General features: G+C 33.6%; 3 protein-coding genes across 4 annotated transcripts; 2 read left to right on the top strand and 1 right to left on the bottom strand.

The window, feature by feature from the left end:
- The first annotated feature begins 5,190 nt into the window (after positions 1-5,190).
- LOC126721062 (bifunctional nitrilase/nitrile hydratase NIT4B-like) lies at positions 5,191-10,113 on the top strand. Its single transcript, XM_050424065.1, has 5 exons — positions 5,191-5,475; positions 6,299-6,478; positions 7,621-7,914; positions 8,938-9,219; positions 9,719-10,113. Exons 1-5 carry the CDS (start codon positions 5,340-5,342, stop codon positions 9,865-9,867), a joined length of 1,041 nt encoding a protein of 346 aa, XP_050280022.1. The 5' UTR covers positions 5,191-5,339; the 3' UTR covers positions 9,868-10,113.
- A 3,425-nt stretch (positions 10,114-13,538) lies between these two features.
- On the top strand, positions 13,539-18,767 carry LOC126721057 (bifunctional nitrilase/nitrile hydratase NIT4B). Its single transcript, XM_050424054.1, has 5 exons — positions 13,539-13,791; positions 14,354-14,533; positions 16,048-16,341; positions 17,136-17,417; positions 18,321-18,767. The coding sequence occupies exons 1-5, from the start codon at positions 13,656-13,658 to the stop codon at positions 18,470-18,472; spliced, it is 1,044 nt and encodes a 347-aa protein (XP_050280011.1). The 5' UTR covers positions 13,539-13,655; the 3' UTR covers positions 18,473-18,767.
- Positions 18,768-20,819: 2,052 nt separating this feature from the next.
- On the bottom strand, positions 20,820-24,499 carry LOC126721068 (uncharacterized). Of its 2 annotated transcripts, none has more exons than XM_050424066.1 (3): positions 23,508-24,499; positions 23,082-23,234; positions 20,820-22,454 (listed from the first exon to the last, which is right to left on the bottom strand). In XM_050424066.1, the coding sequence occupies exons 1-3, from the start codon at positions 23,976-23,978 to the stop codon at positions 21,054-21,056; spliced, it is 2,025 nt and encodes a 674-aa protein (XP_050280023.1). In that variant the 5' UTR covers positions 23,979-24,499; the 3' UTR covers positions 20,820-21,053. The 2 variants fall into 2 exon arrangements, with proteins under 2 accessions (XP_050280023.1, XP_050280030.1); XM_050424073.1 differs by having other exon boundaries at positions 23,082-23,207; positions 23,508-24,498.
- Positions 24,500-26,518: the final 2,019 nt, after the last annotated feature.

Consider the following 26,518-nt stretch of genomic DNA (forward strand, 5'->3'; position numbering starts at 1 on the left):
CAAGCGAGCAAATTAGGTTCTGTTGGATTTCATCTCCATTTTTGTTGGTCGGCATAAGAGATGAGACCGACCTATTGGGTTCTGCCTTCGGTTCCATTGGGCTAGTTTTGAGACGTAGGATAAGCAACTTTTTAATGTCGTCAGTTTTTTTTAATGGGTCTAAAATAAGGGAAGTTTATTGAAAGGATAAGAGGGGAAAAAATGTTTATTTCCAAATTGATTCAGAGGAAAATTTCCTACAAATCATATTCGTGTGTGCAACTTTTTTTTTTTTTTGAAGAGAGTTTTAATTTATGCCGTCCACTCCTGATAATAGTTATTTATTATCAAACCATGTCACAAATTGATTTTTGATGTAGGCGGAAATTGAACTTTAAATATCTTATTCAACCATCAGAGGTTTTACCAGTCAAGCTAACTGAAACCCACTAATCTATGCAACTTAGATGAGTTGTTTTCATCTAAATAGGTGTTTTTTTTTTAATCTTTCTATTTTTTATTTGCCATGTGGTTATAACCTATGCAACTCACATCACATGGAGTCATTGGTTGAACCAGTAATCTTAAACTTTCTTCTTATCTAAATAATAAATGTCGATAGTTTTATAAAATTTGTCATATAATAGATAGAAAGAGATTCCCAAATCGATTTGAAGGAAAAGTTATAAAAAAAAAAAAATAAAAAAAAAAAAAACAAAAAACAAAAAACAAATACAATCAGGAAACATTAAAAAAAAAAAAAAAAAAAAAGCTTACCAGCCGTTTTCTACTATTTATATTTTTTTTTCAACTTTTTGAAAATGAACGGCTTGAAAGAGGATTTATCCTTAAAAAATGAAGTTTCAAAATGCTATACTTTAAAAAGGGATGATTTCAAAACAGGATTAGATACCCACAAACAAACCCAACAAATAGGCCTATTGGCCAAGGTATGAGCAACAAATTTAGCATTCCAGCAATTAACAAAATACAAATATTGCACTTAAAACTCTGGGACGAACAGTAAAACTTTGATGTCTTGGGTTCAAGCTATATGTGTATTCACTCCCTTAGGGCCATCAGACTGGGGGTATTTAATTGCCCCTTGAATTACCCAAGGTGCCCTTGCGAGAAACTTCTTGCTGAGGGCCTGTGCACCCCTAAGATTAGTCAAGACAAAGTCCTAGACACCTGGTGCCAATCAAAATAAATAAATAAATAAATAAATAATATATATATATATATATTGCACTTAAGATTTGAGCTAATATCAAGTACTACCAAAACGTTTCCAAAATTATTCAAACTAGCATGTAACCCACGCAAATACATGAATACATTTAAAATTAAACACAATTTTTATTATAAAAATATAAATAATTAGTCAAATAAAAAAAATAGCATGTACCACATGCATTAATGCATACATATAGATAATTTTAAAATTAAACACAATTTTTATCATAAATTAAATATATATAATTAGTCAAAAAAAAATTTTTAAGTAGACGTAATTAGTCACATATAAAAATTCTTACCTAAATTTAATACTACTTATAATATTTTTTTTTTCTTCTAATTTTTAATAAGATAGAATGTGTAGTGATTTTTTTTGTGTGGTGATTTTTATTGAGTATATATGATTGTTTAAAAAAAAATTATAGTTCATTAATATTAGATTTTTTGTATTTTGCACTCACTTACTCACTTAGCATAGGAGAAAGGGATTGAGATCCAATGCAATTGTATTTTCAACGGCTTTGATAGAAAGTTAAAAAATACTATTAATCTCAACACTTGAATCAAAATTTTTATTTAACCTCTTAACTTTATAAGTTTTTGCTGTAATTGCATGATGCACTAGATGCACTTTCTAATTTTTCTAGTGTATTGTTGAAACTAAGTGGGAACTCCAAGTGTAAAAGACCCAAAATTTTATATATAAAGAATGAATTATTTCAAATGGTCGTGCATTTTTTTATTAGTGATCCTAGGAATATCTTAAATTTTACTACAGGCTTACAAACTAATTTGTCACCAATCATTAAAAAGTAATTTAAACATTGACTAATTATGTTATTGAAGTTCATCAATCATAGTGATTGTCATATCATATATGAACGTTTAGCATTTTTTTATGAAATCTTTTAACAAGGCTTTCAAAATATGAGGCTATTAGAAACCTAATACAATTAAAACCCTAAAATGCTTCCCAAAAAAAAAAAAGTTGCAAATATGTTAGATCTTCAATGATGATTAATCTCCCTTAATAGTTCGAGAATTTAATTTTTGTAAACTAATTTCCTACAAAGTCATACACCAAATAATATATGTCTTTCTCTCAAAAATTAGATTACAAATTTACTTAACTTTGTATCGTCATATATCTTAGATAAGATAATTTTATTTTTTAAAAATAATATATAGTTTTTCTTCTTGTTAAAATTTATGCTTCAACTATGATATTCAATTCTTCTTATGAAATTAATAATAGTTTTTATTAGAATTATTCATTAAATTATGTATTTAATGCATAAAATTAACCTCGATTTAATGAATATTAAATAATTATATTTAATTAATATTTATATATAAAAAGCTACACATAGATCTTTCACCATATGCTCCAAATTATCTTGGGCTGACCATTGCCAAATGGCTCGCAAGAAAAACAAGAATGAGTGACAAGTAGGAATTTCTTTTTTGGGCCAAAACTTGGAGTTTGGAAGAATTGGGATGTCTTGATCATATTCGAATATAAGAAATTGATTACAGTAGACTTTTAGTTTTTTAAAGTTTGAGATTGTTTTCATAATGGCCCTTTATGTTCTAATATTTTTATTTTAGCCTTTTATAGTTTTTTTTTTTGGTTGAGAAAGAAGCCTTTTATAGTTGATCCAATTTTCTATTTGGCTCTTTACATTTTAAAATATTTATATACATGAAGGACTAAACATAAAACTAAATAAAAAATGAATAGTCAAAATGAAAATTTTAATATATAAAAGACTAAAATGAAAATAACCACAAACTTTAAGGGTTAAGAATCCAAGAAATTCAAGAAGATTTGAGAAAAATCCTATAAAATAAGGCAAATATATATTATAATATATAAATTTTTGGCCAACAAGTATCAACAAGACCAAAAATAAAATCGAATTTTTAGATATAAAATCAATGAGAAATGCATTTTGAATAACAAATGCTTTTCTTCTTAGTTTTTTTTTTTTTTTTTGGAGAAAGAAGCCTTTTATAGTTGATTCAATTTTCTATTTGGCTCTTTAATTACATTTCAAAATATTCATATTCATGAAGGACTAAACATAAAACTAAATAAAAAATAAATAGTCAAAATGAAAATTTTAATACATAAAAGATTAAAATGAAAATAACCACAAACTTTAAGGGCTAATAATCCAAGAAATTCAGGTGAAGAAGATTTGAGAAAAATCCTATAAAATAAGGCAAATATATATTATAATATATAAATTTTTTAGCCAACAAGCATCAACAAGACCAAAAAAAAAAAAAAAAATCGATTTTTTAGATATAAAATCAGTGAGAAATACATGTTGAATAACAAATGCTTTTCTTCTTAGTTTTTTTTTTTATTCACTTATTTTCTTAATTTTGTGTTTTTCTTTCAGTCATGGGCGGGGCTCATGGCACATGAAGTTTACACAAAGGAAATTAGTTTAACCATGGATAATACTAAGGGGTGTTCACCAAACTGCAAAAATCGCACCAAAACCACCTCTAAAATGGCATAACCGCACTGTAAGTAACAATGCACAACACCGCAAGTAACAGTGCACCGCACTGTATGGTGCAATGCGGCTTGCGGTTTTATAATAAGAAAACCACACCACACCTTACTCTCTCTATATATTAATATATTTATTTATTTTTAATATTAAATATATTATTAATAGTTTAATAACCTTAGTTTTTTTTTTTTTTTTTTTTTTTTTTTTTTTTTTTTTTTTTTTTTTTTTTTTTTTAAGTTTGATAACCTTAGCAAGTGTTGACTAAGAAAGCTGGGCCAAAATAAAGAAATACTAGCTCAATAATTTAAAACTTGACTTAAAATAATGGGAAAAATATACTGACTTCAAACCATTCAAACAATAACTTATACACTACACCACACATGTGACTGCAAAAATGAGGTGCGGTGCGGTTATAGTTTTGACTAAACTCTAAATCGTACCACATCGCACCTCACCACATATATGACCGCAATGCAGTGTAATTATGGTTTTAACTAAACCGTACAGCAAAATGCAGTGCTAAAAGTAGCTCAAAATCGCACCGCATCATACCATGAACACCCCTAGATAATAACTTGGTGAACGTAAATTTAGTTTTAACTTTTAACTTTAAGAGAGTGGTAGATGTGCTAATTTAAAATTTTATCATAACGCAAAGCGATAATTTTGACTAAAACAAATATTTAAGGTTTTCTTTATAAACTTTCAACTTATAGCGTTCGTTTTTAATAATAAAAAGACGTCTATACATGATGATAACCCCTTTATTTATATATATATATATATTATGGTGATTGTAGGTGAGGTGGATTATTAGAATAGTTAAAAATAAATAAATAATGTAGGTGATTAGGTTCAGAAAAAGTGCGAACTCTAATTTTTATCTTATCGGCCGAACACTACATACCAACCGAGAAATTAAATAGTTACAACTGAATAAGCAATGCTTGTCTCTAGACTAGAGTGTTGTCTTTATCTTTTGATACTAACGTGAACGTAAATTAAGATTTAAGAAGGAGATTTTATTTGCTATTTTATAAATTTCTCACAGCCATGCTGGCAAATAAGACTAAAACGAATATTTAGAGTGAAGAAATTGCAGATTTGGTGGATTAGTTAAGAAATAAGAATTGAGTTTGTCCATCTGATGAGTCATGCATGACCTATGAAACAATTTTGTGCTGCGAGGAACAACAGAACTGAAAATACAGAACTCTATTAAAAAAACCAAGTTTCCAAACCGCTAAGTTCAAAAAAGAGAGAATAAATCAGCAGCAAGTTGGTACTCTTTGACTTTTGAGACCAGAGACATTCACATACCTACTCTCTTTTTTAGACTAATTCATGACACAACAAAACTATTTAACGTAGAATAATGTACATTTATTTTATTTGCATTTGTAGATTATGAGACAATTTCAACGTTTGATTTCTTTCAAGAGAAAAAATATAAATAATTCACAAGCTGCCTATGTTGATGTTCAAACATTGCCAAACTCATTCTTCAAAAAAAATTGAGAAACCAGCACAGCACTAAGTCTCAAACTAACTTTGGTTTATACGGAAAAAAAAAAGAAAAAGAAAAAAGACATGGAGCTTGAACCGGCAGCGCATGGACCGGTGATAGCGGAGGTCGACATGGGTGCCGACTCATTCGCACCCACGGTGGTCCGAGCCACCGTGGTCCAGGCCTCAACTGTTTTCTACGACACCCCTGCCACACTAGGTCCCACTTCTTTACTCACTTGTTGTGAACTTTGGTAGTTTGGTTAATTGACTTACTTGGATATTGTTCACTTAATATTACTGTGGTGTTTTGTTTTTTTCTTTAACCTGATATAATTCTGTTGGCTCTGTTGGGTTTCCACTTTCTACTTTCTAAGAACATCATCGATTGTGAGTTTGTAACTGTGGAAGTCGAACGAAATTGATGAATATAATTTTCGATTATTTAGTTTCTTTCTATTTTTGTGCATATTCTCAGCAATGAAGTGGACTAGTGGAGGGTGATTTCTTTTAATTTATTTAATATCTTATTATTATGGCATGTATGATTAAGAGAAGTTCTATCTATGTGTTCCATGTGACCCAGAATTCCCTTTTTGGAAATATTCACAAAACACAGTTGTTTCCTTATGTGGTATTGTTTTATGTAAAAATGCAATTCTAAATGTGGACACATATTATCAAATTGGTAACTCGGGGTTTATTTGACAAATGTTTAAATTTACACATAAAACAATATAAAGGGGTTAAGTGTAGTGGTCACTCTACAAGTATAAATGTTTGTGGGGTTTGAGGGGTAGGGTCGGGGTTTAAATCTCCAGAAGAGAGTTTCACACACATATACACTTAGATTAGGCCAGAGTAGAAATTCTATCTTGTAAAAAAAAAAAGTGTTACCTTCAAAATTTTAGGAGTTTTGTGTTTTACAGATTAATCACAAGGGGTGTTGTGTACTTATTTTTTTGGTGTGTGTGGCAGAGGTGGGGGGTTGAGATGGTATGTTGTTAGTAGTTCTGGTTTTAATTCTTTGATTGAATGTATAGATAAGGCTGAAAGGTTGCTAGCTAAAGCTGCCGAGCATGGAGCCCATCTAGTTGTGTTTCCAGAAGCATTTGTGGGTGGTTATCCACGAGGTACAAATTTCGGGATTACAATGGCTAGCCGAACAGCTAAGGGTAAAGAGGATTTCCGCAAGTATCATGCTTCAGCCATTGATGTACCTGGTAAGACTCTGTGTCTAGGTTGATTTGCACTGATTGGATGGATTAATTATGAGTTAGAACATGGACTTGGTGAAATTTATTAGGCCACCTTGATCTGGTTGAATTTCAGTGTGGATTGTAATTGATCTTGTGGAAGCATGACGTTAGATAATCAGATAACTTCTTATCAACTATTGGTTTTGATTAATTCTACAATTTGTTGAAGTGAAGAATTTCATCTTTTGTTATTATTTTATTCCTATGAAGTCCTATTCTGGTTTAGCATTGGACAAATGATTGGTGAGTACTTTGGTGCTACAAAAAGAAATTGTGATTGTATGTCTTTCTTGGGTAGATCTAACATGACAAGTGCAAATAAGCTCTAACATCTCCTTCACCTATAAGAGTAAGGTGAAGTATGAAGTTGTGAATTCAGAACTCATTGGGTGTGTGTGTGTAATAATTACCAATATAAGAAAATCTAATATGGAAAGTTTCAACGACTATAAAATTTACCAGTTGAGTTAACTAGAATTCACATGCAAGTAATTTGTGAAAGGTCATAAAACAAACTAGATCTTTCGGGTTTTTTCTTGTAATTGCACCAAGAATGCAAGTTCTGAATCAGTTGGATTCAAAGTAGTTTAGGTAAGATGCATATCTTGATATGTTTATATAACTATATCATAATTGAAATGAAATCCTACCTATGATATAATGTAACCAAATTTCAACATTTTTGGATACTCAAATTCTATTATCTTTTCAACTAGGAGATGAAAGTTTGTTTTTTATGGTTTTCTTTCTGGCTGGACCTTACATCAACAAATTTTTATGCAATGCAAAATCATTCCCATATTAATGTGATAGAAATGTGTGTGCATGCATGTGCACAAATGTGTGCCTGTAGAATTTTTCATCCCTTTTTATGAAGCTTTTTGTTGATGTATGGCAACTTAAGATCAAGTTATTTTGACCTCATGATAGTTGGAACTCAGGTCTTTTGAGTGATTTAAATGAAAAACATCAAGTTGCAGCAAAGAACAACAACAACAAAATGACCTATATTTTGTCATGCCATTTGGAGGCCTAAGTTAGATTTTAATGAGTCCATATAATAATAGGTATGTTTAGTTTTCACTGATTTATTTGCTACAATGTAGGCCCTGAAGTTGACCGTTTAGCAGTAATGGCTGGAAAGTATAAGGTATATTTGGTAATGGGTGTGATAGAGAGAGATGGATATACACTCTACTGTACTGTTCTGTTCTTTGATTCTCAAGGTTGTTACCTGGGAAAGCATCGGAAGCTTGTGCCAACAGCAATGGAGCGCAGTATTTGGGGATTTGGAGATGGATCGACAACTCCGGTCTTTGAAACTCCAATTGGAAAATTAGGCGCTGTCATTTGTTGGGAAAACAGAATGCCTCTTCTAAGGACAGCCATGTATGCTAAAGGTTAGTAATCTTTGATGCTTAATGCAACTCACATTAATAAGAATACTATCTCAATTTTTTTCATGCTGCCTTTTAACTCGTTCTTTACCTTCCTATAAGTTGGGAACTAATATAATATTTTGATTATTTATTTATGTATTTTGCAATGACTGAATGTTGGAAAGTTAAATTGGTATCAGGCCTGGAGCATAAGAATTTCAAGAAAGTTTTGTAGGCCACCCTGGTGGTCTAATGAAGAATAGTGTTTACAACCCCCCCCCCCCCCTCCTTTCTCTCTCTCTCTCTCTCTCTTCCGTTTTTGTGTTGGATCCTAACTTGGTCCTAGGTATTCAAGCCTTCAAATAATGAAAATTTGATTATTATAGGGAGGGCCTGACTGTACTGGGCTCAAATTGGGAACAAGGTTTGGTTGAAAACCTTTAAAGACCAACCTCAATTGCCCAAGCTTTTACTGGAAGTAATTGTGACACAATTTTTTTAGCAATTTGTAATTTTCATATCTTCTCTCCCATCTTGGCATACTTTTTTATAGTCAAACAATAATACTTCATTGTCTTCTGTCAGTTGATTATGAGATGTATATTGTTAAATGATGTGCTGCCGCTCCTTGTATTTGCTTTGTTGAAGGCCCTCTAAATCCATTTTTGTTGAAAATGCTAAATGTGATAATCTATAATGTCTAAATGTCTCAACCTCTTTGATTGGTAGGCAGGCAGGCTAAACCCCCTACTTAAAATTCCATTCCTAAGGGGAATTTTCTGTTGTCATGACGCTTTGGTTAGATGAACTACTCTACTATAAGCTACTTCTAGCTTCTATAGTGGCCCTTCCGCTTGGTGTAGTTGTAGTTTTGTATTGGTAGCTCAAACAAAAACACCCAAATACTAGCCAGAACGGATATGTGTAATTATGTGATTTGCTTGGTACGTGAACATTATAGGTTTGTGTTCTTGTTGTGTGATGATTAGTTTTAGATCATCTTTTGATATCTTGACTTAATTTGTGCAACTATTTTTTGTTTAGGGGTTGAAATATATTGTGCACCTACGGCTGATCCCTCGAAAATATGGCAAGCATCAATGACCCACATTGCTCTTGAAGGTGGATGCTTTGTTTTATCAGCCAACCAATTCTGTCGAAGGAAAGATTACCCACCTCCTCCAGAATATGTATTTTCAGGCACAGAAGAGGACCTCACACCGGATTCTATTGTTTGTGCTGGAGGTAGTGTCATTATATCACCATCAGGGACTGTTCTAGCAGGACCAAATTATGATGAGGAGGCACTTATCTCAGCAGATCTAGGTATGCCACTATTATCTACTATCTGTACTTTCCTTAACTTTTCACTCTGGTAGTTTCTCTATGTAGCATTATTCATGAAAAATCTACATAGATGAATAATTTTATTAGCACTTGATATAAAATTCTCTATATTTTTTGAACCATAAAATTACCATTGGATAATCTCTCTCTCCTTAGTTTCCAATTGATAAAAAGTATTCAAGTGAATGGGGCATGAAGAAACCATCTAAAATGATGCTATATAGACTGAATGTTGGGATGCAACCAAAGGAGACCAAAAAAAATCATCTACAATGCATGCTATGCTTTGCTTCCTTCATCTTTTATATTTTTTAATATTCCATTCTCCATTAATAGACAGTAATATTAATAGGTACCGTTGCCCTTGCTATGGATCCAAGCCTTTTCCATATATACGAGAAAATATATATATTGTGTTTTTGGTTTGATACTCAAGCTCTAAATTTTGATAATGAAAAAAAAAATGTATATGATGTAGATCTTGGAGAAATTGCGCGGGAGAAATTTGGTTTTGATGTGGTTGGACACTATTCAAGGCCTGAAGTACTAAGTTTGATTGTGAGGGACCATCCAACACGGCCAGTTACTTTCACATCAACATCAGAGAAAACAAATGGCCCTCGTTAAGTAATTGTAATTTTTGCCAGCCAACAATTATTACACTTCCACAAAATGTAGGCTTTGTTATCAATAATTGGGACACATAGTTGTCAAAACATGAATCTCTTTTTTTCTTTTTTTCTTTCAGTATTATGTATCGCATTGTATTGTTGTATCATAGGATACACAAACAATTAATAAAATTTATAAGAAATTATAAATATACATATATAAAGGATATATTCATAATGAATTTTGAATATATTCAATTAATGACTGATTTATTTATCACTTATGTAATAATATTTAGCAAACTGACTTAATAAATCTAACTAGCATGTGTTTATAACACACATTCAAATTGGTTAAATTTAAAAGTGATAATACATTGCAAATAGCCCAAAATAATAATTTCTTTTCATCATATCACCTAATCAAATCCATCTAAGTCAATGTTATCATCATGTTCATCATTTTGCAAACTTATTTCTTCATTGAAATTAATCATCAACATTTACTACTTGTTTTTTTATTTTAATAATTTAAAAAAAAAATTCTTTTTGGCATACTAGTTTCTTAGGCTTATAATAATAATGAAAAAAAATATAAAATAATTATATTGTCAATTAATACCTTATTCATATTATAGAAATAAATTTTGTAAATATGAAAGTGAAGTGTAAGTATGTAGTCCAAATTTTGTAGAAAAAAAAAAAAAAAACTTTTGAGCATGTTATTTTATTAGGCTAAATTAAGTAACCTAATAATTTTGTGTTAAAAACTAGTCTAATAACTTCTTAATTCAAATAAAAGTACAAATTTTAACCCAAAAAAAAAACCTATTTTAAAGCAGTTGGCTATGATTTTACGATACAATACGATTCATACGATATATACATTATATCGTACAATTCATGAGCACTTACAATACACCCTTACGATATAAAACTTTTTACATACGATATGATATTGACAACTATGTTGCGACACTAGTTTTGACATCTTATTACTGTTTGTGGTCATTGTTGTATCTTGAGAAGTTAGTATGAAAAAGAAAAAAGAAAAAAATTGAACAAGATTTGGTCTCTGAAATTTGGTTCCTAAGGAAACCAGATTTGTTATTAGTGGTTACTATCTTGTACTCATTTCTTATCTCGCATTTGGTCCCCCCTCATTTGTCCCATGAGTTAAGGATAAAAAATAAAAAAAAAACTTTTTAATATTGTAGTATAGAAAGTGTAACATTTTTATTAGTTTAGAAAAGGGGAAAAAAAAAAGAAGAAGAAAAAGAGCTTTTTAAAGTTTAAGGATGAAAAATAAAATTTATGCAAACTTTAGAGATGAAAACAATACTTTAGCCTAAAAGATATGGTCAAGATATGGTCAAGTCAAGTTGTTCAATTGGGATTTTCTTAAACTCGACATTTGACCTGTAGGGATAAGAGCCCAAAATCATATATCGAGTCTTGGGCTTTGTCTGAGGACATTGAATGGTTCAAGGAGGGACAAATAGTTATGAGAGTGTGATGCCCCAATTTGATTGATTATGTGATGTGTATGGGTGTGTGATGAGTCCCACATCGGGTATTTACTAGGTTGAACTGGGTTTTATTAACAATTACAAGAAACCTCAATTGTGACTAGTCCTTTTGAGGTATAGCGCAGATGTGGCTAGCGCTTTTCCTTGGATAGTTACATATGGTATTAGAGCCGGCCCGGTAATCCCATGTGAGCTCAGAGACACTACCTCACAAAGTGGGCCCTAACGAAGACGTTAGGGATTTAAGTGGGAGAGATTGTGATGCCCCAATTTGATTGATTGTGTAATGTATGTGGGTGTGTGATGAGTCTCACATCGAGTATTTACTGGGTTGAATTGAGTTTTATTAACAACTGCAAGGAGCCTCAATTGTGACTAGTCCTTTTGAGGTATAGCGTAGATGTGGCTAGCGCTTTTTCTTGGGTCATTACAGAGGGGTTCCAATTTAAAGTCTTATGAGTAAGGAATGAATGGAAGGTGGTCCGAGGAGGAACTCCTCCTCGGATATTATGAATGCAGCTTAAGTATATATTCCAGCAATTAGAGTGACCCTCCAAGAAGCTCTAGTGATAGGTACGTGCCTCATGAACATATGAGAAGGAAGGAAACCCAAAAATATCTAAGGGAAAGCTGTTACCACCACATTAAATGTACTACAGCTACTTTTCTGGCCGCATTTATGTGGAGAAGACCCCTAAACAGTACTGTCTTGGCTACTACAACTCACAGAAAGCCAAAGAGGATGTCTGATGGGACAGACACTCATGTAAGGACTTAAATGATCAACAAGTGTAGGATCAAGATGGTCCAAAGGGAGTTATATAATGTGAGAGACCCTCTATGAGATAAGGATAAGAAAAATAGAGAAAGAAGACTGTAGCCATCAGAATTATACTTGTACCCAATTGTAATTGATTTGTATGACAAAATATCTTCTAAGACAGTGAATTCATTCAGCTCTATTTTCCTTGTTCTTGCTTGATTACTTTTAAATCCATACTAGCTGTTGTCAAAATTCATTAGGACCTAGTTTTTCGACCCACTCTCTACAAATTTATTGTATTGAGCTCACTGGGCCAAGATCTCATACATCTTGGACTTGGGCTACAAAACGTGTCCCTACATGACCTATAACCTGTTTTTCAGACACAAAAGTCATTCATAAGGACACGTTTGGTAGACTGTAATAAATACTGTAATGTAATAGATATTCCTATGGCATAATTATTCAATTATTTAGTTATGTTTTTATTACAATAAATAGTTATTCCTTATGAATAACTATTCTTCAAAATGAGAAATAATTATTTCTTATCAAAAGTACTGAATATTTATTCCTTCATCTTATGTAATAACTTTTTAAAAAATTTTCCTAAAAAGCTATTAGTTGCCACATCTTCAAAAGGAAAGAAAATAAATTTTTCTTGTTGTTAATTATTAGCTCTATTTCGAACACCCTAAAATAAGTGTATTTTAAGAAATTTGACTTAAAAATGATTTAATTACACCATTTTTTATCCTTTAATAAATTGTGGATGCATATTCAGGATTCTATTCCTAAATAGTCACCAAACTAGTGAATAGTAATACTTATTACATTCCAACTTAATGTATTTCTTGTAATACTTATTCTTATTCCCATGTAATAATAATTATAGTGTACCAAACATGCCCTAAGTGTTTGGGCTAAACCGACTTAGGTCGTGTTGAGTTTACGAGTCAATGATATGACAATAAACTAATTTTTTATTTTGGTCATTTGCCATGTTAACAATTTTTATCCAATAGATGACAGTAGAGATTAAATTAAAATGTTATGGATCAAATTTACACAATTAAAATGTTAGAGATTAAAATGAAATATAGTATAAAAGAATATGAACCAAATATATGGACCATCCTATTCAATTCTCTATATAAAATTTACCATAATTTTAATTAATATTATTTTTGAAATTATGTATATAATGCGTCTAATTAACTTCCATTTGATTAATATTACATAATTTTATTTAATTAATATTAAAAAAAAAAAAAAAAAAACACTCCACATAAATCTTTCGGTCATATGCGCCCAATTATGTTGAGCTGGCCGTGGCCAAGTGACTAGATTCAGAGTCTCTCTCAAGAAAGACAAGAACGAGTGAAAGGTAGGGAATTTTATATCCCATTATCCAAAAACAAAACAAAGAAAGAGAGAAGAAATCAGCGGCAAGCGGAAACTCTTGGACTCTTGAGACAAGCAGACAGGCGAAGTAGACAACGAAAAGAAGACATGGCGCTTGTACCCGCAGCACACGGACCGGTGTTCGCGGAGGTCGACATGGGTGTCGACTCGTCCGCACCCACGGTGGTCCGAGTCACCGTGGTCCAGGCCTCAACTGTTTTCTACGACACCCCTGCCACTCTAGGTCCCACTTCTATACTCACTTGTTGTCACCTTTGGTTGATTGAATTACTTGGATACTGTTCACTCAATACTACTCTGTGTGTGTGTGTGTGTTTTTTTTTTCTCTCTTTAACCTGAAATAATTATGTTGTCTCTGTTGGGTTTCTACTTTCTAAAAACATTATCAATTGTGAGTTTGTGACTGTGGTCTCTGGGAAATGAAGAGAATTTCAATCTGTGTGTTCCATGTGAGCCATAATTCATTTTTTGGAAAAATACACAAAACACAGTTGTTTCCTTATGTGGTATTGTTTTATGTGAAAATGCAATTCTAAATATGGTATGGACACGTATCATCAAATTGGCAACTCAGGGTTTTTTTGACATATGTTTAAATTTACACATAAAACAATATCAAGGGGGTTAAGTGTTACGTTCAAAATTTGATGGGGGGTTTTGTGTTTTAAGGATTAATCACATGGGGTTTTGTTTTGTGTACTTTTTTTTGGTGTATGTCTGTGGTGGGGGGTTGAGATGGGATGTTGTTAGTGGTTCTGGCTTTTATTTTCTGATTGAATGTTTAGATAAGGCTGAAAGGTTGCTGGCTGAAGCTGCCGGGTATGGAGCCCAGCTGGTTGTGTTTCCAGAAGCATTTGTGGGTGGTTATCCGCGAGGTTCAAATTTCGGTGTTACAATTGGGAACCGAACAGCAAAGGGTAAAGAGGAGTTCCGCAAGTACCATGCTTCAGCCATTGATGTACCTGGTAAGACTCCGTGTCCAGGTTGATTTGCACTGATTGGATGCATTGATTATGAGTTAGAACCTGGATTTGATGAAATTAATTAGGCCACCTTGATCTGGTTGAATGTCAGTGTGGATTGTAATTGAATCGTTGATCTTGTGGAAGCATGACTTCAGATAATCAGATAACTTCTTATTACCCATTGGTTGTCATTAATTCAACAATTTGTTGAAGTGAAGAATATCATCTTCTGTTATTCTTTTATTCTTATGAAGTCCTATTCTGATTTAGCATTGGAGTAATGATTGGTGAGTACTTTGGTGCAACAAAAAGAAATTGTGATTGTATGACTTTCTTGGGTAGATCTAACATGACAAGTGCGAATGAGCTCTAACTCAAATAGCATCTCCTTCACCTATAAGAGTAAGGTGAAGTATGAAGTTGTGACTTCAGAACTCATCAGGTGTGTGTGTGTAATGACCAATATAAGAAAATCTAATATGGAAAGTTTATACCTATTTAAATGGATTCTTTTCTTTCTCAAGGAACTTTGATTTTCATTTGTTTTTGGTGTGAAGAGATGTGAGTACTTAGTCTCTTAGACGACAACATGTATCATTGTATTGTTATTGTGGTATTTTTTTATAGATTGATGCCAATTATGACTTATGACCGATGTTTCCCAAAAAAGATCATTCGTAAAGCTGAGTTTGTTGTAATCTTTTTATTTTGCTTTGATAGAGACTATAGATTTTCAACCTATGGGGTCTGCTTTATGATGATTGTTTTTTATCATCAGGTTAAGACGCCAATTGGTTTTATAGTGTATCCGGATTTCGAACCCCAAATCTCTAATTCAACGACTAGAAACTTTACCAAATGAGCTAACTAGAATCCACTTGCAAGTAATTTGTGAAAGATCATAAAAAAAAACTAGATCTTTTGGGTTTTTTTTACTGTAATTGCATCAAGAATGCAAGTTCTGAATCGGTTGGATTCAAAGTAGTTTAGGTAGGATGCATATTTGGATATGTTTATATAACTATGTCATAATTGAAATGAAATCCTACCTATGATATAACGTAACCAAATTTCAACATTTTTGGATACTCAAATTCCATTATCTTTTCAATTTTTTTATTTATTTATTTTTTACGATTTTCTTTCTGGCTGAACCTTACATCAACAAATTTTTATGCAATGCAAAATCATTCCCTTATTAATGTAATAGAAAAGTGTGTGTGTGTGCACGCGCATGTGTGCAGGTGTGTGCCTGTGGAATTTTTCATCCCTTTTTATGAAGCTTTTTGTTGATGTATGGCAACTTAAGATAAAGTCATTTTGACCTCATGATAGTTGGAATTCAGGTCTTTTCAGTGATTTAAATGAAAAACATCAAGTTGCAGCATAGAACAACAACAAAAAATTACCTATACTTTCTTTGTCATGCCATTTGGAGGCCTAAATTAGATTTTAACGAGTCCATATAATAATAGGTATGTTTAGTTTTCATTGATTTATTTGATACAATGTAGGTCCTGAAGTTGACCGGTTAGCAGCAATGGCTGGAAAGTATAAGGTGTATCTGGTAATGGGTGTGATAGAAAGAGATGGATATACACTCTACTGTACTGTTCTGTTCTTTGATTCTCAAGGTCGTTACTTGGGAAAGCATCGGAAAGTTATGCCAACAGCATTGGAGCGTATCATTTGGGGATTTGGAGATGGATCGACAATTCCAGTCTTTGAAACTCCAATCGGAAAATTAGGCGCTGCCATTTGTTGGGAAAACAGAATGCCTCTTCTAAGGACTGCCATGTATGCTAAAGGTTAGTAATTTTTGATGCTTAATGCAATTCACATTAATAAGAACACTACCTCAATTTTTTTCAAGCTGCTTTTTAACCCTTTCTTTACATTCCTATCAGTTGGGAATTAATATAATATTTTGATTATTTATTTATGTATTTTGCTATGACTGAATGTTGGAGAGCTAAATTGATATCAGGCCAGGAGCATAAAAATTTCAAGAAAGTTGTAGGCCACCCTGGTTGTCCAATGAAGAATAGTGTTTACAGCACCCCCCCCCCCCCCCCCCTCCCCTTCTCTCTCTCTCTCTCTCTCTTCCGTTTTTGTGTTGGATCCTAATCTGGTCCTAGGTATTCAAGCCTTCAAATAAAAATTTGATTATTATAGAGAGGGCCTGACTGTGCTGGGCTCAAATTGGCAACAAGGTTTGGTTTTTCACCTTTAGAGACCAACCTCAGTTGCCCAGGCTCATGCTGAAAGTACTTGTGACATGTTTTTTAGCAATTTGTGATTTTCATATCTTCTCTCCAATCTTGGCATACTTTTTTATGGTCAAAAAATAATACTTCATTGTCTTCTGTCAGCTGATTATGAGATGTATGTTGTTAAATGATGTGCTGCCGCTCCTTGTAATTGCTTTGTTGAAGGCCATCTGAATCAATTTTTGTTGAAAATGCTAACTGTGATAATCTGTAATGTCTAAATGTTATGTGATTTTCTTGGTGGAAATTAGAGCGTTATGTTCTTGTTGCACGATGATTAGTTTTAGATCATCTTTTGGTATCTTGGTTTAATCTATGCAATTTTTGTTTAGGGGTTGAAATATACTGTGCACCTACAGCTGATTCCAGGGAAATATGGCAAGCATCAATGACCCATATTGCTCTTGAGGGTGGATGTTTTGTTTTATCAGCCAACCAATTCTGTCGAAGGAAAGATTACCCACCCCCTCCAGAATATGTATTTTCAGGCACAGAAGAGGACCTCACGCCGGATTCTGTTGTCTGTGCTGGAGGTAGTGTCATTATATCACCATCAGGGACTGTTCTGGCAGGACCAAATTATGATGGGGAGGCACTCATCTCAGCAGATCTAGGTATGCCACTATTATCTACTATCTGTACTTTCCTGAACTTTTCCCTCTGGTAGTTTCTCTTTGTAGCATTATTCATGAAAAATCTACATAGATGAATAATTTTATCAGAGCCTGAGATAAAATTCTCTCTATTTTTTGAACCTTAAAATTACCATTGGATAATCTCTCTCTCCTTAGTTTTCAATTGATCAAAAGTATTCAACTGAAAAGGGCATGAAGAAACCATCTAAAATGATGCTATATAGACTGAATTATGGGATGCAACCAACGGAGACCAAAAACAAAAATCATCTAGAATGCATGCTATACTTTGCTTCCTTCATCTTTTATATTTTTTAATATTCCATTCTCCATTAATAGACAGTAATATTAATAGGGACTGTTGCCCTTGCTATGGATTCCAAGCCTTTCCCATAACAATGTCTTTAAATTCTGTGTGTGTGTGTGTATATTTGGAAATTTTGAAAATCATGCATGTACTTGATGGGTCATGAAACCACAATCTCACCCCTAATCTTCCATTTACTCTTATAACGGAGGGAGGTACCGTTTGAGTTGGGCCCCTTGGATTCTTTTTTGCGTATAGGCTTTTCTTAGTTTGTTTTCCCATTTTAAGAAGTACTCTTTAAGAAAACATTAGAAGTGAAGTAGTATTAAAAAATGAGAGTCTGTTTGTAAGTGGAAATATGATATAAGGTGAAATTTAATGTTAAGGAATGAAAAGCAAACACTTTTGCAATCTCAGTCCAACCTGCTATGCTTCTTTAAATGAGCTGGTGCAACAAAAGGAAGCTATCACATGGTTCAGATGTGGGTGTTTTATTTCTTGTTTATCCATTCAGTTGTGCTTTTGGTTTGAGACTCAAGCTCTAAATTTTGATAACGAAAAAAAAAATGATGCAGATCTTGGAGAAATAGCACGGGCAAAATTTGATTTTGATGTGGTTGGACACTATTCAAGGCCTGAAGTACTAAGCTTGATTGTGAGGGACCACCCAACACAACCGGTTACTTTCACATCAACATCAGAGAAAACTGATGGCCCTCATAAGTAATTGTAATTTTTGCCAGCCAGCAATTAGTGTACTCCCGCAAAATGTAGGCTTTGTGAATTGTCATCAATAATTGGGATTAGTTTTGACGTCTGTATTACTGTCTCTGGTCATTGTTGTATCTTGAGGTGTTTATATGAAGAAGAAAAAAATGTAATTTGAACAAAATTTGGTCTCCTTATTACAGGCCAAAAAGAAAACTTAGTTGTGTGAGACTACTCTCGCTTCCTAGAAGTGATGTGTAAGTATCTCATAATCACCCTAAGCTCAGTGGTTACTGCCCTGGACTCATTTCCTATATCGCATCATTCAAACTTAGTCTGCCTGCCTCATTTCTGTCCGCTCCACACTCTTTGATCTTTCCCTCACCATTCATGAGTTCACCGTACTATTCCCCAGATAACAAGGACATACGGGCTGCAGGTGTCTGTTTGGCATTGGCTTATAAGCCAGTTTTTTAGCTTTTATGTGTAACTTTTTAAAACTTTACTTTTCGAAGTATATGTATATTTTAACATACTTTCAGTAAATAGTTTTCAGTAAATAGCTAAATAAGTTTTTATCAAACAGACATAAGTGTCTTTGTTAAAAGTTGAGACTTTGTAGAGAACATTTCGTTGTAGGGAAGGCCAGTTCCCCCTCATTTGTCTTGTTGCAGATGTAGACCCGCTGGATCCTCATTTGTCTTGTTGCAGTTGCAGATGTAGACCCGCTGGATTTAGTAGGAGGTGGTTCACTGTCACATTATTCCTTTGCAACCCCTAACATGTGTTTTTTCTATAGTTTAGGGGTGAAAAAAAAAAAATTCTTTTTAATGTTGAAGGATAGAAAGTGTAACATTTTCATTAGTTTAGCAAAGAAAAAATGAATTTTAAAAGTTTATGGATAAAAAGTAAAACCCAACATAGCCCGTTTTTTAGACACAAAAACCTATTGATGAGCAGCCCACCCATGTGAAACCATTCATAAGTGTTTGGGCCTAACTGACTCAAGTTGTGTTAAGTTTACTGTGTCCTTAACCAGCCCTAATGGTCAATGATCTTGGCAAATAAACGTATAAAAAGAAAAAGGAGACATTGATACACAAAAAGAACACTTCTTTTTGCACACATTTCTTTAGGGACAAGAGGATATCTATCTTCTTGGACCTTCGCCAACATGTTGCCTATATTTGTTTGGTTGAATGTGAGTGGGAGTGCCTGCTAATAGCCAAGTGATCTCTCCTCACCTCAACTTCTATCAAGTTCAAACATTTCATTCAATGACCCCGCAGCAATATTCATTGCACTGCTTCTTGCGCATTTCTTGACACTGCATTGCATGGTCTACATGACACACTAAGACATGAATTACCCTATATTACAATAGGGAATGGAATTTAGATCTTAAGATGTTTCCATTGGAAATACTAGAAGGTACCAACCAGTTGAACTACAATGCTCTAAGACACCAATTACCTTTTCATCCCTTGTTTTTGCTATTCCTTAATGTCTTACTCTTACCATTATTGCCCAACTAACTCAATTAAGTAACACTTGTTTTTTTTTTTTTTAAGTGAGTTTTGGCCCCATGGGGGGAAATCATTTGCAATACTTTTCAAGTTGCATATGATGTCATATCCACCCTTGACATGGTCGCCTATATTGAATACATGTACATTATTAGACTCTTAAAAACTTAGTTTTAAAAAAACACTAAAAAAATTTGTTAAATTAAACTCACATGCATGATGATACTAAATTAAGACAACAGAGAATATCTTCTAAATCATAGAATCGATAATAATGTACACAACATTGACTAATAGCGTGCCTCTGCCTACAAAACAAGGAACATCTACCATTCTAATCAAATGTTTGCCTGACTACATGTTGGGGTCGACCTGGCAAAGCCACTTGTAGATGCTAAACATATCTATCTGCATCATGGTGTGCAATCATGTACTTGAAAGCGGTTGGACTTATCTATTGGAATTTGGGTTTAGTAAACTCATAAACTGTACTTAAAAAATAAATCTCTGGCTTGGCAAAAAGTAAAATGCATTTTCCTAAAAGTAATCAGTTCTTCAAAATTTGATTTGGGAGGTCTAATTTTCTCTCTTGAATATGCGCATCACTCTTCATTGTTTCCTTTCATGTTTATTTTGCTCCATTTGTAATTCTTGATACCTGACCTTTCTTGGCGCCAAAACAAGTACCTCACCTTCCTGATTACTCTGCCAAATGGAATTTTCGAATTTGTTTTAGAAATATAAGAAACACCTCTAATTGATATCCAGTTTTGTTTGGACGAGTTGAGTGCGAATTTTCTTCTAACCAAGGCTACTCAGAACATTCTAAGTGAAGAAAAATACTGCAAAACTAAGGTACTCTTGGCATATAGCAGGCTTTTTACAGATAAATTTTACCTGGTACATAAAACATCTATGAGATTCTATCTACATTTTTGCTTTCTATCTATTGGCAATTCAATGACACAAATTAAGACATATGAAAACTTTGAACACGTTTGAGAACATGCAACTGTGCAAGCAATGCATAGGTCAGTGGGAAGAAAATAAAGGAAAAAAAAATATTCATAGTCTTCAGTTACTTTTTCTTTGACATTCACCTCTTGTTACTTCTAGCTTAGGCTTTGAATCATCTCCCTGAAACACCATTGAAGTCTCCCAAGCTTCTTTGTCAGAACCTTGCAAAGGCAAGGATTGGTCCCACTGCCAGGTTGGAGTGGCAAAGCTTTGCACCAAAGCTATTTTTGAACCAGATAAAATGTGATCTCTAAGATCCTTAACAGATCTGTATCTCTTTATTTCGTCGTCATGATCTTGTGTTTGAGCTTGTGAAAGTAACTCCGATAATCTCTCCTGATCAAACCCATCTGAATTGTCTCTACTTTTTCGCCCCAAGTCCAATTTCCTACCATTGGAAGTTCCCCTGTTTAAGCAAATGCTTCCCCACTGAATTTTCTCAGAAATAGACTTCCTCCCTTTGAATTCATTATCAATTACCCTTTTTGAATCATTTTGAGCATCATCTCCACCAGCATAACTCCACTTGTAAGACTTATTGTCATTGTCCATGTTCAATTCAATGGAATGAAGATCACTGTCAGCTGAGTCATCTCCTTCACACTCTTCTCCATCCGCAACTTCCCCTTCATCGTGTTCTTTCTCTACAATTTGAGATGATCCAAAATTGATCTTCTTCAAGTAAGCCTCAAGCTCCTTGATCTTTTCAAACTTTGGAGAACCATCACCATTTTCTTTACATACATTAGTTCTCAAATAGGCCTCAAGTTCATTTCTCAGCTTTTCCACAGCTGCATTCTTCTCCTCAAAATGATACTTTGCTTCTGAGAGCTTCATCTGCACTCTCTCTTCACGCAAGATATCAGCCAGCTGAAGCATTTCTCTTTCCTTTTCCACTTCTTCCCGAACTTTTACAGATTCTCTCTTTAGTTCTTCTACTTGGGCCCTGTCTTCTCCAATACCTCTGGCTAACTCATTACAAATTTGCTCCAAAATCTCTTTTGCACGCGTCTCCCTCTCGAGCTCTTTCGTTGCTTTTGACAGTGATGACTTTGTATTTGCAAGTTCTTTACCAAGCTTCTTATTCAATCTCTCTGTCTGTCTTCTAAGCTTCTTCTCTACCTCAAGTTCTTCTGCCATGCATGCTAAGGCATTGTGAATCTTCTCTCGCTCCTTTATTTTCCACGATGCTTTTTCTTCTGCAAAATGTCTCATGATATGCTCAATCTCATTGCGATTAGACCTTTGTTCCCGGATCAATTGGTCCACCTGGTTGCGTGCTTGATCAAGCTCAGCGTGTAGGGCTGAGAGAACAGACATGCTCGATGAATTCTGCTCTTGAATGCCCCAAACATGACTCAAAACTTTTACAAGCTCCTTAGATGTGGTTAGAACATTGCTGACCTCCTTTAAACGGGTCTTGATTCCATGAGTCCTGCCAAGAGAATGACTTTCTATCTGCATTTGTGAAATATATCTTTCTTACTAAGTAACAAGACCCAAGTATCCCACTCCAACACTATCCTAACACGTTATAGATATGCTCACAAATAACAAAGATTGCTATAAACAACAAGATCATGCTCTAACAACATGCCCAATTTCTCTCAAAATAATATAAACATATGACATGTTTAAATACAACTCATACGCATAGAAAATTAAGGGAAAAAATATATAGCTATTTGGTTAAACTTGTAAAATGTGAAGTCGGCAATTCAAAGCATCGACAATTAAGATGGTAGAGTTCAGAGGAAGAACCATCCTTATCATTCATCTAAAAAAAGGAAAAAAGTAAAGGAGCATATCCTAATCAATGATTTCTTCTCTTTCTTTTTGGGGTGGAAAGAAGGGTTACCCTCTTTTTTTCACTTCACTTAAAACGATTGAAAACGACGATGCGGAAATCTACTGATAATGGACCACTAGCAGAAAAAGTTAGGCAGACAAGTTTTGATTTGAATGGCTATCACAACACGTTATCTATGTCACCTTCATATTATTATTTATCTCCTAAGAAAAAAACAATAAAGAGTAGCTTTTGAAAGTGACTCATTAACTTGTCATAAATGAAAAAATGAATACCTCCATCAAACTAGCATTGCTAAAGGAATCCAACCCTCCCAAGCAATAATCACTCAACTGAAGCCTCTGAGATATGGATGATGTTCTTTTCTGATTGCTACCACCACCTCCAGATCGCTCCAACCTCTGCACAATTTTACCAAAAATGAAAAACTATTTGATTGTTAGTTTAGTGGCAAAGAAGAACAAATGTAAATATGAACAACAATACTACAGAGCATGATCAAACCTAACAAATTTCACAACTATTTGAGATGACAGATCGTGATCATTGTAACATCGGTTTTAATCACGTTACTTTTGTTGTACACCAATCACAATCTGCCACCATATCAGTCAGACGGTCGAGAAATTTGTGGTGGGACTTGCTGAAACATGAATCGCCAACCTTGAATCTTAAAAAAGAAAAAGTGAAATGAAACCCACCTCTGGCTCTGAGTTTGAGATAGAACTATGACACGGATCTGAGAAAGGGTAGGACAATTTAGGCACTGTCTCTCTGCTTGTAAATTGCTTCTCAACATTACTATTAATATGATTCTTATTCTTAACCACTTGGAGTGAAGCTGAAGGAACCTCGTTGATTTCCCATAAAGTAGCAGCGAGTTTCCGTGCAGACAGTGACACTTGCTTACCTTTAGAAGAAGTAGTTGGAACCTTTGGAAATTCAGCGTTTTCCATGGCCAATGAAGGTGATCTCGCGCTTGTTTTCCACGTAGGGAACGGCGTGCTAGACCCGCCACGCTTTCCAACCAGAATTGCTCGCTTGAATCTGTACCTACGGACCAAAGAAGACGAGGAAGAAGATGAGCAGCCTCGCTTTCTGATCTTGCACACCCTCTCAGCTGACTCCGCAGTCACTGTCTTTCCCTCCAAGTTGTGGCTTTGACAAGACATTACTATTATTATTATTATTTTGTAGAATTCTCACTGAATCTTGAAGACCCAATTCTGGGATTTTCAAGATTTTGCAAGATTTTGGGGTTGGTATTAAAGTTTCATCATGGGGTGGGTTTACATTGACTGTGAACTTTTTTTTTGCTGTTGTATTTTTGTTAAGTTTGGGACTATTGGCCTTGAGTTTAGCAAACAAAAGTGGCTGTCAAAGATTCTGAGTGTGGAACATCTGGCAGTCTTTAAAGATCTAATAAGGCACCTAGAAAGTTGGGTAAGAATTTAAGAACTGTCAAAAAAAGAATGGAATGTAGATGGGATAGATTGAAATGGAAGGCTTTAGAGTGTACAAGTACCACTCGTTTGCTTTATTTTTCTTTTCCTATTTTTTTTCAGAAATCTTAAGAGGGAAAGAAAAGCAAAGCAAAGTGTTTGTTTTGTGTTGTGTTGGTGTGTGACACAGAAATGGGGTTGTGGTGTTGCTAATGCTAAATGCTAAGTAGTACTCTATCTTCAACAATGAGTTGGGTCTGGTTTTTGATTAAAAGGGAGAGAACAGGACGTGGCAGACACGTGAGCCAAAGTGCATTCAATCAGGGACGTGCATGTGAAGGGAATGGACGGTCAGAATCTTGACTAGGTTCTGCGAATTTTTTTTTCCATGTTTTATATTATAATTTATAACCTCTCTAATCTAATCTCAGCTGGAATGTTCTTTTGGGGCTTCATTTCATGATTACAGCGTATCTTCAGTATTATTGTCAATAAAATATAATTGTGTTTGTCTGACAAAAGCAATGCTACTGTCATATAAAATGATACAATTTGTGTTTCAACTCGTTTATATCAACTTTCTATCATATTTCTATTACTCACAATTTGTGTATATGTCATTTTATGTGACACTAACGTTACTAATGCGATGAATTCATAAATACATTGTTTCTGCCAACGTAGAAGGGGGGAAACCCACGTTACATTTAGATGGGTGAGAGAAACAGCGTGGACACAAGTGTTGACCAAAATCACATCAATTTCATATTATTACTATGTGCATAATTAACGGCTGATCTTCTCATTGGTAGGAAAACTAGTATTTACTCCATTCTCCAATTAATTGATAACACTTTGGGGAAAAAGTATTTATATGACGAATTGAACAGAGAAATTGAGTCAACCATTTCATATTCCCTTAATTTTTCCCCCCTCTATTTCTAGCCAAGTATGATTATTGCACAATTATTGACCACAAAAGCCAAAAACAATCATTCATACCCATTGAACATGCATCAAAAAACCTTACCTAAATTAATGGTGAAAATTCCTTATAAATTATTCAGTCCTATAGGAGAAGTTCTCCCTCCTCTCACATGAGATGTGAGCCTACCTTACGTCTTATACAAGAGCATACATCCCATATAAGAGAAGAGGTGACTATTTTTATAGGACTGAATAATTTCCTAAATTTCCTCCTTTTTGTTGTTGTTGTTAAAATACTAGCTAACAAGTCCTAATCTATTGAATATTATTTGTACTTCACTCCTATTTGTACAATATTCATAGGCATGTCTACATAACACATCCTCTCGCATAGTGTTACACAAAGTTCAAAATACAGACTTTCAGTCTTTACATGTTATCAATTAAGGTTTTTTGCCCTTTTCCTCCAACATACTACACCAACTTTTGTTGCCATGCTACTTCAAATATGTTCCTAGTGAGCCCATGTTGATCATGTGTCCACTCGAGAAATAGCCACACAACACAAGTCAACATGTTGGATGGCTACAAGACATCTCCTATACAGTCCACATTGTTAGTCAGTTCATGGCTACACTATAGTCGTCTCAATATGTAGTTATTTTATAATTCTCAGTATATATGTTGTTCTTTTCAATATGTTTATCGAAATCACTCGACTTGTTTCCTTAACAAAATAATATAATAAAATTGATCAAAAGAATAATATTACGGATATTTACATAACAATACTTTTAAACAAAAAACAAAAAGGTAATTCAAATTTACAATTGACACCAATCACATTCATTAAAATAACATTTTCCTTTGATTTCAAACCAAAATGTTAAAATTAAAAAAAATATATATATATATATATATTTTCCCTTCATTTCTTTCTCATTTATAAATTGTATATTAGATCCTTTCCTATGATTATGAAATAAAGGAAGCTATCATCATTCAGTTACAACATTGATTTTTTTTTTCCCATTTATACTTTTTTTTTTGGGTAGAAAAACGACTTTCATAAACTGCTCAGCAGTTTGAGGGTAAAGCCTCTCATTGTACAGACTAGAAGTGTTATAAAATAAAATCATACAAAGAGGTCCATAGGAAGACTATGAAACACAACAAAGCCCTGATCCATATCAGGTTCTTTCCTAGCAAGTGTGTCAGCTTATTTTTTCGCCTAGCAAAAATAGTTCTTATTTAGTTAAAATTAAAAACATTTTGTTGAAAGTATTGTAAATAAAGTTAAAAAGTAGCTGAAATAGTACAATGTGGCCCATAAATAATATAAA

Source organism: Quercus robur, chromosome 1 (genome assembly GCF_932294415.1).
Source record: "Quercus robur chromosome 1, dhQueRobu3.1, whole genome shotgun sequence".
Taxonomy (NCBI): domain Eukaryota; kingdom Viridiplantae; phylum Streptophyta; class Magnoliopsida; order Fagales; family Fagaceae; genus Quercus; species Quercus robur.